At 43.3% G+C, this 19052-nt stretch overlaps 1 protein-coding gene across 5 annotated transcripts in view; it reads right to left on the bottom strand.

Moving 5' to 3' along the window:
- Positions 1 to 18766, bottom strand: part of msrab (methionine sulfoxide reductase Ab) — a 42902-nt gene extending 24136 nt beyond the window's left edge. Inside the window, exons 1-6 of one of the 5 annotated variants that reach the window (XM_026151749.1) lie at positions 18450 to 18766; positions 10929 to 10997; positions 10653 to 10772; positions 6159 to 6263; positions 3211 to 3281; positions 414 to 1030 (exon numbers count right to left, since the gene is read on the bottom strand). In XM_026151749.1, coding sequence (XP_026007534.1) covers positions 911 to 1030; positions 3211 to 3281; positions 6159 to 6263; positions 10653 to 10772; positions 10929 to 10997; positions 18450 to 18735 — 771 coding nt within the window. In that variant the 5' untranslated portion in view covers positions 18736 to 18766 and the 3' untranslated portion in view covers positions 414 to 910. The other 4 variants (XR_003270624.1, XM_026151747.1, XM_026151748.1 and 1 more) reach the window with 4 other exon arrangements.
- Between the last annotated feature and the right edge of the window lie 286 nt (positions 18767 to 19052).

Here is a 19052-nt window from a genome sequence, read left to right as displayed (position 1 = left end):
ATGCAGAGAGATTTTTTGGGGGGGGGGGGGGGGGGGGGGCGTGTTCTGGCACCAGCGAGTAGCCAGACTTGTGAATTTAAAAAATAAATTATTTGCAGGCCAAGAAAAGAGATGAAATAGTAAGAAAGTAATCAGATTAAAATGAAGGCTGGTGTTGTGACAAACTGGTAGGGAGGGAGGAGACGAACAAGTGATGAAGGTAGAAATTACAAGCCAGGGAAGAGCGAGTGGCACACTTTAAACATGCTCCACTTTCCCGCCATCCTACGGAAGTGGGGGCTTATTTTTTTTATCCGTGATCCTTCATCTGGTAGCACTCCACCGCTTCACGTACCGTTCCCACCTCCCCTTCGGTCTTCATCGGCTGCTCTACCATCCCTGTATTTCAAACGCGCAGTTGACACTTAAATAGATGTAAAACAAGAAAATGAGGCACAAAAAAATCATTAGAAGAAAGAACAACAAACATTTCAGCAGTCAAGCTTCTGTAGGTGTCTGCAATTAAGAAACGCTTCTGCATAATTGGTGACTTTCTGCATGCTTCTGAACACGGCGGGAAAAACATGTGAAGTGAATTCAGAACTACTGCACTTGGCAGCACATACCAATTACACTGCAGCACAGTGAAAACTAATGAACTAATGTAGTTTCTTTTTTATTTTTCAACTCTTGATTCCTTACTCTCTACCTCCGTTTAGTGCGATGCATACACAACTCTGGTTACGGAGGAGGTTTAACACAGCCCTGTGCCCATGCTGAAAGATCATCGGGAATTATTCGGTGTTCGCGGAGTCCTCATTTCTACTATTCTGTCAGAAAAGTACACACACGCACGCACGGAAACACAAAAAGATGTATAATGACTGATAACTGCAGTCTTCCCTGTGCATTTGTGTGTGTGTGATAGTACTCAGGGTTGTGCCGTGCCCCGCGGTCCTGTTACGACTGTGCGTGCCAGCAGAGCTCTCTCCTCCTCTCCACTCTCAGATGCTATTTTTGCCCTGTTCTTATGTAAGACGCTCCTGATGCGCTGGAGACAGAGGCAGAGTACGGAGATGGGATGAGGAGAGCATCCCCAGCGGACACACACTCTCTCCTGCACGTGCAAACGCATTCGCACACATACGGACAGATGTACTGTATGCATATATAACATAACCATTCAAAGGAAAAAAATAAGCCATTGCAAAGCTTGCTGTGAGGTAGTGACACAACACTGAAAGGAGGTAGTTTTAAATCAGAGCTGTGACTCTCAGGGATGTTACCGCGACTACATCTGTTTATGTGACAATGCATGAGGTAGATCGCTGCAGTTACCTCTTTTGAAAAGCTGCCTCATCTTACTGTTTTTAATTTCTCCATACAGGAGCAGTGCTCTCTAACATGATCACTTCATAGTTCTGGGCATGTTGTCAGACCACTGTGACTCTAACCCTGAGCTGTTTATTTTTAGCTGCTCCAACAGTGAAGCGAGCTCTACCATTGTACTCCAGTCAGTCCATACTGAGAGCATAAGTTGGATTCCTCGAGTTATATCCCTCTCTACTTTAGACAGAGTTCAGGTCAGCAGTTTCAGCAAACCCAAACCTCCTACTGGGATCAAATTTACATATTATATAATTATGTAAAAATGAAGTAAACAGAAATATAAAAAAAAAAAAAACCCTGACTGCTCCAAATTAACAGTTACAATAATAACACTCTAACTTCTTTGAGTTTCTGTCCAGAATTAAGTACATGCAGTTTCTCTTCCCTGGAGGGAATATGTTTTTTTAAATATTGATTTTTCAAATGCTGCACATCTTATTTTTCTTTTAATAAATTTGATCTCATTTTGTGTGCTGTCAAATTAAATGTACGACAGGCAGTCAAAAAACTTAAAATGTTTAGGACACTATCACTCTTTATTCTGAAAAACACTTTAGTTTAGACTTTAATTTTGAAAGAAGAAACCACACTTACCTTTGGAACCCCAAATCTCATGTCTAGCTCTAAATATATTTTTTCAGTCCAGTTGTCATCAGTGTTGGGTTATTACCACGAAATATGAATACGTTCACAAAAACCCACAGAAAGAAAGGTTGCAAATTTGTAAATTGAAAAAAATACATCGAAATATTGAAGTATGAAAATGTTAGAAAACTTTAACATATTCAAATGGACATGCAGAACTCAACCCCCACGCTGTGAACACACGTGCCTCAATCTCCATAAATTAAGGCCGTCAGCATGTGTGAGGGTGTAATAACCGACACCTGGTAATGAGCCCGCCAACCTCAGCCAACCACAGGAGAGAAACAGGGTTGGATTAGAAGTGTGGGGGGTTGCAGAGGTCATGGGTTATATGTCAAGGTCATCTCCTGTGGGATTTTGGCTTTGGATGTGCACGGGCACCCCTGAAATTGAGGGATGTGGTGACACGGGGGGGACACGGGGGTACCCCAACAGGGAATTGACGTGTGTCGCCGCCAGCTGGGGTGAAGATATTACATAAAGGAATATTCATGCTCATTGCAATTGTCAGAAAGTAACCGCTGCTAGGGTGACTCAAATAGATCATGTTTATGTGTGATAGGCAATAAGCCATTTAAATACAGCTTGTCATATAGAATGTAATGCAGCAACAATGCTGTGCAACTTACATTCATATTGTAAAATATAGATTTTAGAACAAAAAAAAAACCCCAAGCTCAAATGTAAAAAACCCCTCACAATCATTTTTTTCTTTTCTTCTTTTTAACTAAACTATTTAAAGTATCTAACCTACAAAGGTTAGCATGCATGTATGGTGCAGACGCTATCAAATGAGGACAGATGCGTCGGCCATTTTAGTTGTACACTTGTGTTTTTGTGTCTATCGGTGTATGCCTGTGATGTCTGTTCACTGACGCAGCATCAGCAGCCCACAACATAAATACTGCATGGCCTCAAAAAATAGAGAGGATGGAGGGAATGAGGGAAGAGGAAGCAAAGAAGGGGAAAAAGAGATGGGGAGGAAACAATGAGGAGGGGAAAAGCCTCGCTTGTTAAGATGAAGGGCGGCGGAGAGGGTGGGGGACAAGGGGAACGGAGGAAGAGATGAGGAGAGCGGGGGGGGGGGGGGGGGATGAGGAGCAGGGAGGAGAGAGTGACTAAGAGATAAAAGAGGAGTGAGTGAATGTGAGTGTGTTTGTGTGATGAGCGGATGGCCTCAGGGAGCGGTCGACTCACTGTGCTGCTCTGCGGATGTACTGACGGGCTCCGGGCCGTTTGCTCTCTCACTTGCCCCTCCGCTCCACTCACTGCAAAAGGGACAGGGGTAGGGGGTGCAGGTGAAATGGGTGGGGTGGGAAGGCGGAGGGGGTGATAGGATGAGACAGGAGGAGAGGGGGAAACTGGGACAGAATGTGCAAACACAGAGGAAAGAATTGGAGGAAAGAAGATAGAAAACAGAATAAGAAATCAGAGAAAAAAAAGGGGGGGGGGGTGCTTGTTTAAAAGGGTTAAGGATTAAAAAAAAAGGGTGGTAAGGCAAATATTGAAGTAACAGAGAGAAACAGTGGGGTTTGCGCTGAAAGGTTGGCAGGATAAAGAAATGACCAGATTAGGTGCTCCTATCTTCCACAGGGAGTGCGGAGATAGCAAAAACAGAGAGTGAAACCGGGCCTACAGGCCTCTGTAACAAGGACTCGTCCAGTGAATACACTGACAAGCAGCCTATGCTGCTGTGTACACTCTCTGCATGCACAGTATGCATGGGTGTGCTCTTAAGTGTATGTTCAAATGAAGCAAAGCTTAATTAAAGCTTAAAGTAGGCATAGTGGGCACTTGTGCATAAGGTAAAATTTTACTGCGCCGGAGTCCGCATTAAAGCGAAAGAAAAACTGGATGGGCTCGCAAGTCAGCGGTGATCATCCTCAACGAAATCACGTTTTCAGCTTTCAAGATGCAACAAAATGGCTGCTGCCCTCTGACATGCAATGTCACCCGACTGTTGAGAGTTTGTCATTCACTGGCGTGGAGGGGTGCTCCTGAAGAGTTGACTGAACGTAGACATGAGAAACTTATAATATGGAAGCATGTTGGAATGGGGGGGTGTGGGGGTGGCTTTATGCAACATCCCAAAGAAGCCAGCAGATTGAGACTAGTGTTGCTGAATATGGAAAGGGGGCACACAGCAAAGGCTGCTGGGAGTTTCTGATTGGCTGCTAATGTTGCTATCCAGGCTGGGATTGGTGGAGCTGACGCAGCCCGACATCACGTTGTCGGGACTAAACCCTTTTGAACTGAGGCAAAGCAGAGAGGCACAGATATCAAAACACATACACATATGTGCATGCACACACCCACATGAACGCATTAAAAGGGAAGCATTACATGCAACTGAATATGCACCTGTGCATTGCCCCCCCGACACACACACGCGCATATGTTTTTATAGATATATATCTATATCTATCAAACCTCTGCTGTTTTGATACGTGCCAGGAGAAAACAGAATTCGTAATGCTCCCGGGCTCGTCTTCATATACGATCTCTAGTGAATGTGTGCAGTTAAAAGGGAAAAGAGTGAACTTCCTTAATTTCTCCATTCTCTTTTAAGCCCAGCTCTAAGGTGGACAGAATAAATTGGAGCTTAAGCATGCGTGAAGGCACAGCCAGCGGGCCCTTTTCCACCACTCCATGCTACATTTGTCAAATCAGAGGAATTTCTGCTACACGTGAACCCGGAATCTGAGAAGAGAGAAACGGCCGGGATTCACATTTAAGTCACGCGCAAAGGAGCAACACTCAGGGAGACTGAGAAAAAAGTACATTTGAGTTTGTGGTTATTCCAAAATATGTCGTCTGATCTTACCTGTGACAAAAAAATAAAAATAAAAATACATAGTGCATAGACAATAAGCTGCACACTATTAATAAAACATGAGATGAGACAAGGCAGCGAGTCAAGGGAAATGCATGACTAGTCTTTTGGCCTCACTGCTTTTTCACCGTGGTGTGTCAGCTCGACTCTTTGCCCCCAGTAAGACGTGTCTCTGCTCTCAGCTGTGGTCAACAGGAGAAGAATCCCTTCTGATTAGGAGGATGGGGCTCTTGGATGATCTTCAGCGCTCAGTAGCTTCTTCTTCCCCTGCATCCTTCCAAAATCCTGCCTCATGTAGAACAGCCGAAGTGAAAAGCTTATGCTTGTATTTATCTGGGTATTTGCGGTAGACGCACAAACATGGCTGACATTCCAGTGTATGTAGGTCACACCAGGAGCGATCATGAGAGAGCAATCATGACAGATGCAAAAGGGATGACAAAACCGTCACGGGCAACGTTACTGTGAGTGTTGCGTGTGTGCACACAAGCCTGAAGGTTGGGCCTATGAATCTTTGATCCATCTCTTCCCAAGTTGTCATGCCCCTCCCTACATTCAATATAAGTGAGCACAGTACCTCTTTGCCTGTCCTTTCTGTCTCTCACACACACATAGATGCACACACCCTCTACATATCCTCCCGGTGCATTAATGTTCTTACATCACCTCCTCCAGTGAGCACAGAAAACAAGAGAGCAACAGACTTGAAGAAAAGAAGAGATATGGCTTTTGGGGGATGTGGTCCTTGTCAATGCTGTGCAAGTGCGATGGAATAGCGATCACAAGTGAAGCATCTGAATTAGTTAAGCGAGCTGTTACGACGTCGCTCCAAAGTTTCTGAACAGTCACCAGCTTCCTGTCACTGACTACTTCAGATATGTCGTTAAGGGACTAAACCCACGGATGAAGCACAAGTGAGCACAATAACATAAAAATCCAAAGACGTTATTCAACCTAGAAATGAGCGAATTTAGTATCATCATTGCGTCACCCAGAATCCAATATGTGTAGTGAACGACAAAAGGCTGGTATACATATAATAAAGTAAGAAAGACGCACATGCTCAGTGAGGTTTTCGGGAGCTTGAACATGCACCACACTGGTGGGTCTCTCCATGGATGGCTGGATCTCAGACACATTAACACTGTCTGGCGTTGACTTACACCCATGAGACCTCCCCCCACCACAACACACACACAGGCACACGTCTGGGCATCATCCTTCTGCTCTAATACACCCTGTGCCCCTTGGGAGAGGACTTATTTGAGGGCAACTTTGGGGTTTGTCTGTGAGTGTATGTGTGCGCTGCTACCTTGTGTTGGATCGTGCTTCTCCCAAAAGTGTTTAAGCAGTTCTTCAAGGCTGATGTCTTGGGGGGAGAACACCACTCTCACCACCTCGGTGTGACCTGTCAGACCTAGTGGAGAAGCACAAATTTGCATTAATCTAAGTAAAGTGACACGACATCCCCTCTTATGATGTCCACTCGATCCAGGTTCTCCTTATTTCACTCTGTTCTCCTACATTTCACCACAAACACTGGACATACTGTAACAGCTGATTAAATTTAAAACAATTGCCTACTGAAAACTGCAAAGGAGAGCTCATGAGTGGGATGCTTGTGCAGTGAGTTCAGGTGCCACAGGTAGAAGACAGTCAGCCATTGCTCATGGCACAATGGGGAGAGAGAAAGTGGCAGAAAGAGAGATTCAGATAGAAAGAGAGAGCAAGAGAGAAAGCAGTCAATGTTGGGGTTTATGGTGGAGGTTGCCAAAAGCACTCACTCCTGTCTGCAGCTGCCAGGACCCCGAAGCTTCAACAAGCTGCCTGCAGGCATTCACAAAGTAGGAGCTGCTTTAAGTCTCACATGTAGGTGCATCCGCAACGGGAAACACATTTAGAGCAGAAAAGGTAATCTCAAACGCCAAGCACCCCTTTGCAAACACATTTTTCTTCTAAACATAAAGACAGAGGTGTCAGCTTGGAACTGCTTCAGAAGAAACTGTAAGTACAGTATACAGCACACACACAAAAGATGCCCACACAGAAAGATTTATCAGGTGCATTGCAGATAATAGATGAATGTCTGCCAAATTCATGCATCTGGTTTGAAACCAACTTTCTCTTTTCTAAATGATGCTCAGAGGAACATGGTGTGCCAAATGAAAATGGAGGAGTTCGTTTATTTAAACTGTTGTTACCAAAGTCAAGGAGTGTGTATTAACTAATTTCTGAAAAAAAAGGTGATGCTAGAAACTTTAAGCATATTTTTAGATTTAGATTGTAATATATAAGCATATTGTGCAGCAAAACTCCTCAAGTGTTTATATTTTGCAAGGAAAATTGGAAACAGGTGGAGCTATTTAATGAAATGTGCAAATACTCATAGAAGTACAGTATATAGGAGCTTGAAAGACAGTATTTCATATGACCACCTTTATTCTTCAACACAGTCTGAACTCTCTTAGTCAAGCTTTCTGTGTGTTTTTCTATCCAGGTATGCTTTAAATGCATTGGCAGTGTGTTTGGGATCATTATCATGCTGGAAAATGGAGCCACTGCTTTCAGATGCTTTCCAGATGGCACTGCATAGTGGATAAAAATCTGATGGCAGTTTTCTGCATTCATTATTCCATCAATTATGATACGATCCTCAACACCACTATGACAGATCCTCCACTGTGTTTTATAGATGGCTGAAGACACTAACTGTTGGATCTCAGTTACACGACAATTTAAACCAAAAATTGCAAATTTGCAATAATCGTCTCAAAAGACCTTTAAATACTTTAAAAAATGCTTTAAATACTCTCTGTTGCAGCAGGCTTCCCCTCCCTGAGCCTGGTTCTGCTGGAGGTTTCTTCCTGTTAAAAGGGAGTTTTTCCTTCCCACAGTCGCCAAAGTGCTTGCTCATTGGGGATCTTATCATTGTTGGGTTTTTCTCTGTATGTATTATTGTAGGGTCTACGTTACTATATAAAGTGCCTTGAGGTGACTGTTGTTGGGGTTTGGTGCTGTATAAATAAAACTGAATTGAATTGAACTGAATTCTTAACAGCCACCCTCACCCTGAAATCATTTCTTATGACTTCAGTGAACAGCTGGTGGATCAGCTGATGGGCCAGATGCATCTCTTGGGTCCTGTGTTAGGTCAGGTCTGGATTATTTCTTAATGACATCACTTTCAGATGTCATTTATCTGGTGTAACACAGTTAGCTAAATATATTAGCAAAATATAAAGAAATGAGGGGTGGCTCGAGACTATGCATAATACTGGACTTGGCATATTTAATATGTATTACCTGTATAAAACCTCTAACTCTGTGGGATTGCAAACATTCTGCAAACACAGAACAGTGAGTGTGGTTGCAGACTGGCAGTCATGCTGTGAGCAACTCAACAAAAATGGTAGAAATTCAGCTGGAGCAAAAATAGCTGTTAAGATCTGAAATAATATGACTGTGGTATGACTCTTCAGGGTTGTCGCACATGAAAGGGGTGAAAGTGGAAAAGGCCAGCAACACTAAAGCTGCTAGAGATTCAATTTTTGGCTGAAGGACCCTTCAGCAAGGTGAACAGCCCTCTGGGTGAAAAATACCTCAAAGCCCAACATGGCATCCCGTTGGCCTTTTTAGTTTAATTGTTATCTGCTGTTATAAACAGCAATGAGTGAAAAAGCTTTGGAAATCCACAGAAATACTTGGAATTACCTTCAGTGAGCAAACAAGAGTCTTAAGTATAATTATTGTTATTTCACCCACAGTGGCTATATGAATGCACTCAGAAGCTACGCCTGTGCTGAAGAATGCATTCTTGAAAAATATAACTTCACATTGGGGCTACTGCCTTCTGACATTTGTCTTACAAGTTTCTTATGCCAGTAGCAATCATCCAGAGCCAAAACAGCATGAAGCAATAAAACACACACTCTCTATTGCAGTAATGGCCCTATAGCAAAGCCATATTTACTGCAAACTTTCTGCTCACTGCTCCAAGTCACAGTGAATGACACAACATAATCACAGTGGTTCCTTATAGAAAAGTCCTATATTTAATCACAAAACACAACTGACCTTCCAACCCAAATCAAAAGTGTATGAAAGACTATATAAACAGTCACAGTCTTTCTCCTTTCTTCCACTCCTATTTATTATAGTGGTTGTGATATTAATAGTTCAGATCCTGCACTGAAATAGAATTTACGGCCTATACCTTAGAGATCTACACATGGCCTCCATTAACTCTATCTGTAAGATATAAACTGAACTAAAGTGGAAAACATGGAAGTCGTGTAGTGGTGCTGTGTCGCTGTGAGGATATAAGCAAAACACTGGAGTCTGGAATTTATGGTTTTTTTTTGTTCTAATAACAATCACCAACCTTTTTTTGTAACCAATTTTACCACTTGTTAGTTTACTAAGGTTTGGCAGAAAATAACAAACTAATGAGAGATTTTTAAAAATCCATTGATATGATCAGCAGTCTATCTGACTGTTATGGTTGGAGGACTGGATTCATCTTCATGCAGCACGGTAGAACTGAAAGGTATCAGCATTAGCCTTTGATTCTGTATCGCAAACATCTCGTGCAATGGACTGTTTTACAAATTAGTTCAAATATGCTCATTGATAATAACATCATTTTCTCATCACTCCCAGCTGTCTGTCTGTGTCTGTCGAATCTGACTGCACCTCAACCTCTTCTATTTCTGTCTGTCAGAGCATCCAGCCTGTCCTTCTATCCCTCCCTGGCTCTTCTGACAGTTCCATCAACCCCTTCTTTCTGTCTGTCTGTCTGTCCTGCCTTGGCTGTGTTGACAGCTCCTCGGTCTCATGCCGTCGCAGTGTTCTGCTCCGTCATGGCCAATGGAGCGACGCCTGCACTCTCTCAGCCGATGGACAGGTAACCATTCTTTCTCACACTTTTTTTCCTCAAAAGTTTATTTTACCCATTTCCCCACTTGCTTCGTCACTCAGTCTCTCTTTTTCTGTCATCTGTCTCCATCTCCATCTTCCTCCATAGCTGACCATCGTGTTGCTGGGAAACTGACAGAAAGCAGGACTGGGAGGAGAACAGATAGAAACATAGAAATTCTATGAAGGGCTCTGCTCAGAAAATCTGCCAACTAAGCCCAGAGCATCTTTCCCTTCCTTTACACGTTCCCATGCTGTGCCTTCACCTAGACATTATGCCAGTATGGAGTGATGGAGAAGCCTCAAACTAACACTCATATCTCCTAAAACACAAGGGAGGGAAAAGGAGAGTAAAATCTAACATATTCTCTTGAATATATACATCAACTGCCTACATAAATCTTTTCGACTGTCATGATGAGGACCGCTGAGAGACTAATTTAGAGGGATTCAGACAGGTAGCCAAACATTTTCAAAGCCTCCGACTGCAAATACTCAGGATTTATGCCTTCATCTCCGGCACGTTCGCCAAATCAAACTCTCAGGGAAAGAAGCCCAATCTATGGCGCTTCATACACAGTAACCTCTGTTGGCAAAAACGCCGCAGTACAGCACAGTACAGAGCCCAATCCTTACAAGTAGGTCATGGGGGGGGGGGGACGGGTGGGTGCAGCCCATCTGGAGCGGTGCATTCTGAGTAGTTGACTGCAGATGAAGGGAAGGAGCAAGAGGAAGAGATAGCTTTACTTAAAGCAACCTTTCCAGCTGTTTATCTGTTTTATTTTGGCCATAGATGTAACAGTAAAATGTCCTGCTCAGGGGAAGGTAGCATGATCGGTTATTATAAATCAAAGTGCAGGTATAATTACACAAATGCGTAAAAGCGCAGTACCTGAGCAGACCTCTTCGTAAGTGGGGTTTGGTGTGAAGCCACTTGCATAGCCCACTTGTGTGGAGAAGACTCCCGGAAGTCGCCAGAAAAGTTTCTCGGCTCCCCAGAAACAGCCCATTCCTGGATGCGCACAAACAAATGCATGAATCGCCCCTGCTTCAGCGCTACAGTAAAACCAGCTTCTCGCCAAAATGTGTTACTAACCACAAACTGGTAAAAGAGGATGCCATATTGGTTTATTTCTGATTTTTCAAAAGTGTGATTGTGCAGTCTCACCAAACATGATGGTCTCCATCCCTTCTGGGAAAGGCTCCACAGTTGGATTCCCATTGACTGCATGCTTGTCTGTGAAGAGAAACAGTGTGCAAATATGGCTTCAGACCATAACACAGTGTTGCAACAGTACAAATTACAATACGAGAGCAAAGAGGCCTATTAGGCGCCTCGATTTGGCCTCACAAGTCTTTACAGGCTGCCCCGGGCCAGCAAATCAAAGCCAGAGGCTTCTGTGCAGGAAAGACATTTAAGGGATTACACAGCTTTGACTGCTATTCTATCCCTGCTGTCCTCTCCTCAATACACACAATTAAACACAAAGCAGCAGTTCTGTCTGATCTCTCTCCCTCTTACTTCACTTTATGTGGAATGAAAGCGTGTTTAGTGTGCAGCTCGACACCACTGGGCGTCCACAAAGCAAAAAAGATGACTACACTTCAAGGGCGTGAGCCTGTATAACCTCACATGTGGGGAAGAGCACTGCAAGTAGACTCAATGCCACCCTAATCTTCATCATGTTAAAAATACCCAATAAGTAAAACAAACTGGAGTGCTGAGAGGTAGCACTCTACTGCCAACTGTGCTGAGTGGAATTAGAGTGCTAAAAAGGAAGTGTGTGTGTGAGTGTGTAGCTCGCAAATGTGTGAGGGGGATTAGGGTTTAAGAAGACTGAGGTGACTTAGCGTGCAAATCTCCACTAAGCAAGGCTGGTTTGTACTGCAACCACTAATATTAGTCTACAGATAAACAGGCCACGGGGTACACTAAGAGCTTAGGCACATCCCAATAATGGACGCTTGCGCTGAGTTCAATGTGCGATTACTTTCTGGCTGCTCAGAAATGTTATGTGCAACACTGACCTGAATAAAAACAATCTCTAATCTGATACGGACATAATAGTTCATTTCCTAGATGGGATGATCTCCCTCTGCGACAAAAGGCCAAAGAACAGCAGCTACCTTCAGTTTAGGCTTCCAGAAATCGTTCCGAACCCAGACAGCAGAGCACAGAAAAGAAACAGTTTCTGAATGCTTGGGCCCTTAAGATTAAGTGTTTGGAAGACTACACAATAAAAGAGTACACTTGAGCTGATAATACTTTCTTGGCGTGCTAAGGCACTTCTGTTACTTGACAAAAAACTGTTTGTTTTTTACTGTGGAGTAGCACACTGCACAAGCACAAAGAAGTAAAATGTCACGGGGGCCTGGGTGCCCTAAGGCGGTCTCTTCTTGCCCTCCTGTTGTGCGACAGTGCTGTCTTTCAGCAGCAGGTTGTTTGGCAGTGCTAGGTCATGTTCACGAGCACAGTTAACTCCAGTCAAAGTATATGAGTGCCTGTACGGGCAAAATATTCTCATCCGATGGAGGTGACTTGAGGAGGTGTGAGAACATTAGATATCTTCCGTTTTTTCCCTGTGAATTTGCATTGTTTCTATCCTCCGCTCACTCTCACCCTCTTGTCCTTTGTTTCTGGCCACGACGATAAAAAGTACTGTAGCTGCCAAACGACTGAGAGAGAAAGAGAGCGCGAAACTGAGAGAGTGAGAGGGAGAAGAGTGTGCGATAGAGAAGGAGGAGAAGTGGGAGGAGGAGAGATCAAGCTTGCCAAAACAATAAAAGGCGTAAATAGCCAGTGAGAAGCAACAGATGAGGGTAGCAGAGAGGCAGTGAAGGATTCTTTTTGGCTTTCGGACCACCATGCCTTTGGGCGCTATATAAAAAGACCAAGCACTTCATCCAAGAGAACACGGAGAAAGCAAACACACAAACAAATAAACAAACAAAAAAGAGAGAGAGAGAGGTAAAAACAAAGTTAGCCAAGAATATGCCGACACAGCACTGTCCAAAGAAGGAAACTCAGAGCCAAATCTCCCCGCCCTCTCATCTCTGTCAGCTGCTCTCCATCTTCACTTCACACTCTCTTCCTCGCACCACCTTCCCATCATCCCTCACTCCCTTCTTGCTAAACATGTGCGCGGCTGCCTGCATGCACGCAACCAGCCACACAATCACCTGCACACCAACCTCTGCAGTGGGTGTTTCTCCCAGGGAGCATCTGGCAGAGGTCCAGACAGTGCCAGGCTGGCTCCTTTCACTGTGCCTGGTCCAGCACCCCCCGCCCTCCCCCTCCAGACCAGCGCCCACACCCCACTCTGCCAGAATTACCCCATCTAACACACGCAGGCACTGAGAAAGAACTGAATACCCTCACTACGCTCCCTCACTACGCCAGCAAAAGAAAGAACAGAGGACGACAAAAAAAAAAAAAAAAACAAGCAGGGAGGGTGACTGACTGGGCTTACAAAAGGAGAAAACAGGCTGAATATGGGGGAAGGATTCATGAAAAGGCTTTTTTTCCCAACTTGGATGAGATATGGGCGTAATTTTTTTGCGTGTCTTTGTTTTCTCGGATATCTGAAAAGCACTGCACCTTCTATACAGTGCAGCAGGACAGAAGCGGAATACGTTGGTCACCTTTTGTTGCTTTTAGGATGTCGGTTGTAGGCGGCTGGACCAGAACCAGAAAAATCAAACCCGGACACCCTGCCACTCTGCTTGAATCAAGCTTACCACCAGTCAAGGGGACAACAATCTGTCTGTTGTTTAGCGGACAATAAAGCCCAGTTTGACTTGTTTTAGTGGGTATTTAGTCTTTGTTAACCTCCGCTTCTACCCGTGATCCCGTGTTTCTCACCCGTAAAACTGAAGTCCAAGCGCTCCTGCCTCCTCACAGGGACCCGGGAGAGGTTCTATCCCTGGATGCCAAAACTGGCATTGGAAGGTTGATTTCCAGGCTGCTCTGTTTACTTCCTTCCAAAAAAAAAAATCCATTCTATCGCTTTCCTCTCTTTCGTCCCCTTCCCTCCCTCTTTCCTATTCCCCTTCCTAGCTTCACACAGGTTGGCAGGGACTCAGGCACGAGTCGTCGGAGCAGGCTGATGCTTTATGCCGCTGCCAACTACTCCTCTGCTGAATGGGAGGGTGGGTAGGGGCGAGAAAGAGTGGAACAAATTGGGGAGGGGGGGATAAAAAAAAAATACCATTAAAAGGTAAGTAATGAAAACTTTGCTGCTGTGGCCTGTAAACAACTAACCCAACTTGTTATTGTGATGCATACATACACCTCACACAGTCACTATTCTGGGTTGGAAAAAGATTGCGATTATTACATCAGCTCCACTATTCCCCTTCCTCAAAGATGGAGGAGCATCCTGTTTGGGCCTGCTCGTAAATCTAACACAAGCCGGTGTGATGGGAAAAAAATAAAACAGTCTCCAAGTGGCCCAAGAAAAATGCTCATTCTCCCCCTACACATATATGAGAGCAAATCCAATGATTTTCTATACAGCTAGTGTCACAGAGGGGTTTACTCCAGAGTGCACTGACCAAGATGCATGAAGAGTGTAAAGGTCTCTAATTCACTGACTGACTGTGGTATGGAAACCATACAAGAATCAAATGACAGATTTCAGGTTATGTTCTTGCGCTGACATTCTAGTAAAAATCAGTGAGCTGCAGGACCGCCCATAAGCAAATCTCTCATTTATTTATCTTCTGTTTGGATACTTAATTTATATGTTTACTCAACGCATGCATGCTTTCTCCCCCTCCAAGCTCTTTCCAAAACTAGGAACCCAAGGGCATCAAGAGACGGAAGAGAAGCAACAGAGGTATAACACCAGAAATATATCTTCTCTATGAAGCTGCTTTTAAGAGTTATAGTGAAACATGTAGCAGAGATTGATTTTAGTCAGCTGACCTCCCCCATCCTGTTTAGAAGAAATATTGGCAGTCTATCCCGCACTGACTCAAAATAATAGCTACTGTGCCCCTACCATGTAGCAATCTGCCACTGGATCATTCTCGCCAAGGTCACTGAGTACATTATACAGACTGGAGCAAGGAAGGGAGAGAACACAGGACAACAGGACATCTGAACAAGAAACGGGGTGCTTCTTTAAATGGAAGGCTAGAAGTAGCTTTCAAAATTAGCGATCTTCATTGTGGACAGGACGCAAGTGCGTGCACTCGGACACACACGAGGCTGGGACAGCACAGGGCATATGTGGAGACCGTTCTTGCAATCCTTAAATTACTCATGCTTAATGGCTCACACCGTCAAACACAGAAGCATGCTATTCCAACACACACATACACACACTTGAACGACCCCATCTAAACTGCTCCCCCATGGTGAAAGGGGAGGAACAGATTTCTGCCATGCGGTGTCTCCGAGCTGCTTCAACAGACGGAGAAGGAACTTACGACGGGGCGGAGCCTTCATGCGCATAATGCCCAGATGGACCTCTGGACGCTGCGGCACGGCTTCATCCTATGCGCTCACACCCAGGTCCCACAATGCACTTTGTGGATAGAGCTATCTATGTTCATATCACACCACGATTCTCCTTGGTGGTACACTGATACTGGCCTTGCGGTCCCGAATTAATAAGACGAAAAAGTGAATGAAACGACAAGACGAGCTGAGGTGAGGCAGGGATGTTTGACTCACAGAATGAATGATATTCCGAACAGTTCAGCAAAAAGTAGTAAAATGATTTCATTCAGTTGTTTAAATGTGACATTTTCTGTGCCAGGATGGCTATAACAGAGCTGAGGACTTGATCCAAACAGATTTGTGTTATCCTGACTTAATCAACAACTATTTGTACACAATCCCACCACATATCCCAACAGGCTTTTGCTGCCACTACAGATTTTGTTGTTGACTGAAAGATTTTATTACTTTCCACAGACTACATCACACAAATTCACTAAACAGGCTAAACAGAGGGGTGAGGGGAAAAATACAGATACAGTACAGTGACACCAAATATCGACATTTTATTCATTAAATCAAACTACTATGGAAATACAACAAACGCGAGGGCTGATCTCATGCACCACCATCTTGAGATAATGTTACTCGACCAAACCGCTCAAACAAAGGGAAAGTTGCTGAGCACAAATGTAATAGTTAAATATTAGTTTCTGTCCATGTAGACAGCAACAGTTATGTGATTTTTCTATGACCTATCACAGTTAATTGCTGCAGAAACAGGTTGCATGTAATTGCTAACTTAACCCCATTCAATCGCAGACTGATAGCAGACTGGCTCCGTCTTCAGGACACATTTAAGGCAGGTGTTGGCATGCTTGATTATTATCATTTTTGTAGGAAAAAAAAAGACATTAAATAACTTTTATTTCCAACTCTACTAAATAGTATCACAGCAAATGTATCCTGAGGTACTTGGTTTGAAAAGTTAATGTCAGGGCAGGTAAAAAAGCTCCAAACCTCCATATTTATATCTCCACAGTTGTGAAAATGTCAGGCTAACACAAGAGTTCTGTGGATACAATTTACTTAGTCATCGTATCCATATCAGCAACCCATAGTGTGATGTCAAAAGTCCAGCAAATACTAACATTTTTATTTCCACCCAATAAAAACTGTAATTTAAAGAGTAAATAATTCTGACCTGCAGCTCAAACACATTTAATTCAACATAAATTAAGCAACAAATACTGCATCCATTCTAGTCATCGTAAAATGGCCTCTTCACTTACTGTGCAATGCTTGGAAAACAAAACTAAAACTATATATGGCGGTTGTTCTTACGCCACCGTAATTAATGCTGCTCCAAAACCGTCACTGAAAAACTGACTGTTCAGGATGCTGTGCTGAGTTTTACAGCTCAGGTGGAGAAAAGACTGGAGCCAGAACGTCAATGACACTGTAACTCATCCAGCTCACAATCCATCGCAATTCATGTTATTGCCCGTAAAACGACAAGTATGACCTTCACCTTGAGCACAATTTAGGTGAGGACCCATTAGGTGATAAACGTGTGCAAGTTTGATTAAATTCTGACCAATACTGTAGGAGGAGTAGCGATTCTTGAGGAATTGTAGATGGACGGACGAACTGTAAATGCCCCGCCATGGAATAAGTTCACAGGCAGGATGAGCTAAAAATATAGTTTCAGGAGAAGTACGCTTTCAGGGGTTTCTGAAGGCTTTTAAAGACGTGGTTAACATTGTGAAAGTGGTTTAATTCAAACCCCGAGCTTTTCCTGAACCTAAGTAATTTTCTTGACTACCAATCAACCCGAAATCTGATAATCTTCTCTTACTATAATGATCGTAGTGTATGTATGTCTGGTGCCTAACTCTTGCTATATAAACTGCCACCATTATCAACATCTATATAGCGTCTGTAAAATACTTTCTTAACACTCAAAACATTACAAATGATATATATATATATATATATATATATATATATATATATATATATATATATATATATATATATATATATATATATATATATGTGTGTGTGTGTGTGTGTGTGTGTGTGTGTGTGTATAGTAGGTTATCTTAAAGCAAATGACCATTGCGTGTATGTTACATTTACCATTGTTGTTTACCAGCACGGTTTGCTAAACTATGTTCAGTGTCACCTTGGGGTTATTGCAATGTGTTGGCATTCATTTCTGTAAGTAAGTGTTCATCAAACAGTAACTAATAGCTTCACAAAATTAATAAGTTGCATGCAAAGAAGAAGAAGAGTAAATATATATATATATATATATATATATATATTTACTCTTCCTTTTGCCTGACTTTTGAAAGCCTTTCTATTTTTCACTGTGCTGCAGAGTTTTGACAACACAACAGGTCTGGTCAGTTACAAAAGTGGAGGAAGATTTACTTGTTGAAAATCCACCAAGACAGACTTTCACGTGATTCTGGATCTGATCATATTTTCAATTTCTGTCATAAGACAGCCATAATGTCCGGGATAAACAGTCACAAGCCCTTACCATCAGCTGCACACACTGCAGTGCGCAGGGATATAACTTCAGTTAACACAAACCAGTGTGTCTGTTGTGATATGTCTCAACCTTTAATATGGCTGGATTGATCCCTGAACAAAACGTCCAACACCTACGTTGTGCCAAGATGAAGTCAAGGACTTACAAGTGAAAAAAGAAATAAAAATTAAATAACGAAACCTAACACCCACTTGAAACCTGGGTTTTCCTTGATAACTATAATCTGAAAAATACTGTTTTCATTTGTGCTGCCCCTATTTTTCTGCAGAATGGAACGAGTTCAAACCTGTGGTCATGCAGGGCATCAGCACCTCCTACCAAGAGTGGAAAATAACAGCAGAACAAGTTTCTCAGCTGGTAGGTATTCTGCAGATGGAGCAGAGGCTTCGACTGTTTGGAAGCTGTCACCTTAATCCTTGTATACTTCAGCTACTTACTTGTGTACTTCAACTATCTATACACTTAATAATTAGTTTATAAAGCAGTACCAACTGCACATCTTACTTTGCTTGCTCTGAACTTAAAATTTCTTAACAACGACGCTGTTTTCTGTCACTATTTTTCACACGAGCTGTTCTGATGTCACTCGTGTGCGTGTGCCACAGGTAACCTGGAGCACCAGGTGTCACCCCCGTGCCAACTGTTATCTTGGTACAAACTCACCACCGTGCGATATTTACCTGCCACGACCATTTTCTCCTCCCTTCCTTTCAGCGCGGCCTCTCTGCTCGGCATCTGAGTTTTATCAAATGTTTTATCGCTCATTGTTTCAGCGACAGCGAAGCACACGTAAACTACGAGGAGCCACACGATCTGTGTTTGTGTTTGAGGGCGTAAATGTGAGGTTGCCCGAGTCTTCCGCCATGCCTCCATAGCGCCACGTCGTTCCGTTACATAGCGGGATAAAGGGGAGGGAGAAAGGGATGGAGAGACGTCGTCGAAAACGCCATCAATATGAATATTCATCGCGCGTGGGCAACGCCGTGCACTGCATATTAACTAGTCAAGGGGTTAATATGACTTTGGCACAAAAGCCTGCACAGCACCGTGTGCGGGAAAGAAATTAAATTTAAATAAATATCCACGGCGTCCAGCATGTAAATGAGCACTCGCCAGTAATCAGCGCTCATTCTGTAGGAGGTGCTACTGGTGGAGCGGGTTGGAATATAGATGTATGGAAGGTTATTTCCCCTTTGTGGTATTTTATATAAAGTAATGCTCGTTTGTGGTTAACGTTGATGAGAAACAGCATTAAGAGCTCGCAGTTAATATCTAACAAAATG

This window comes from Astatotilapia calliptera, chromosome 19, assembly GCF_900246225.1.
Source record: "Astatotilapia calliptera chromosome 19, fAstCal1.2, whole genome shotgun sequence".
Lineage (NCBI taxonomy): Eukaryota > Metazoa > Chordata > Actinopteri > Cichliformes > Cichlidae > Astatotilapia > Astatotilapia calliptera.
The sequence above is the reverse complement of the archived record's forward strand: the minus strand, read 5'-3'. Positions and strand labels throughout refer to the sequence as shown.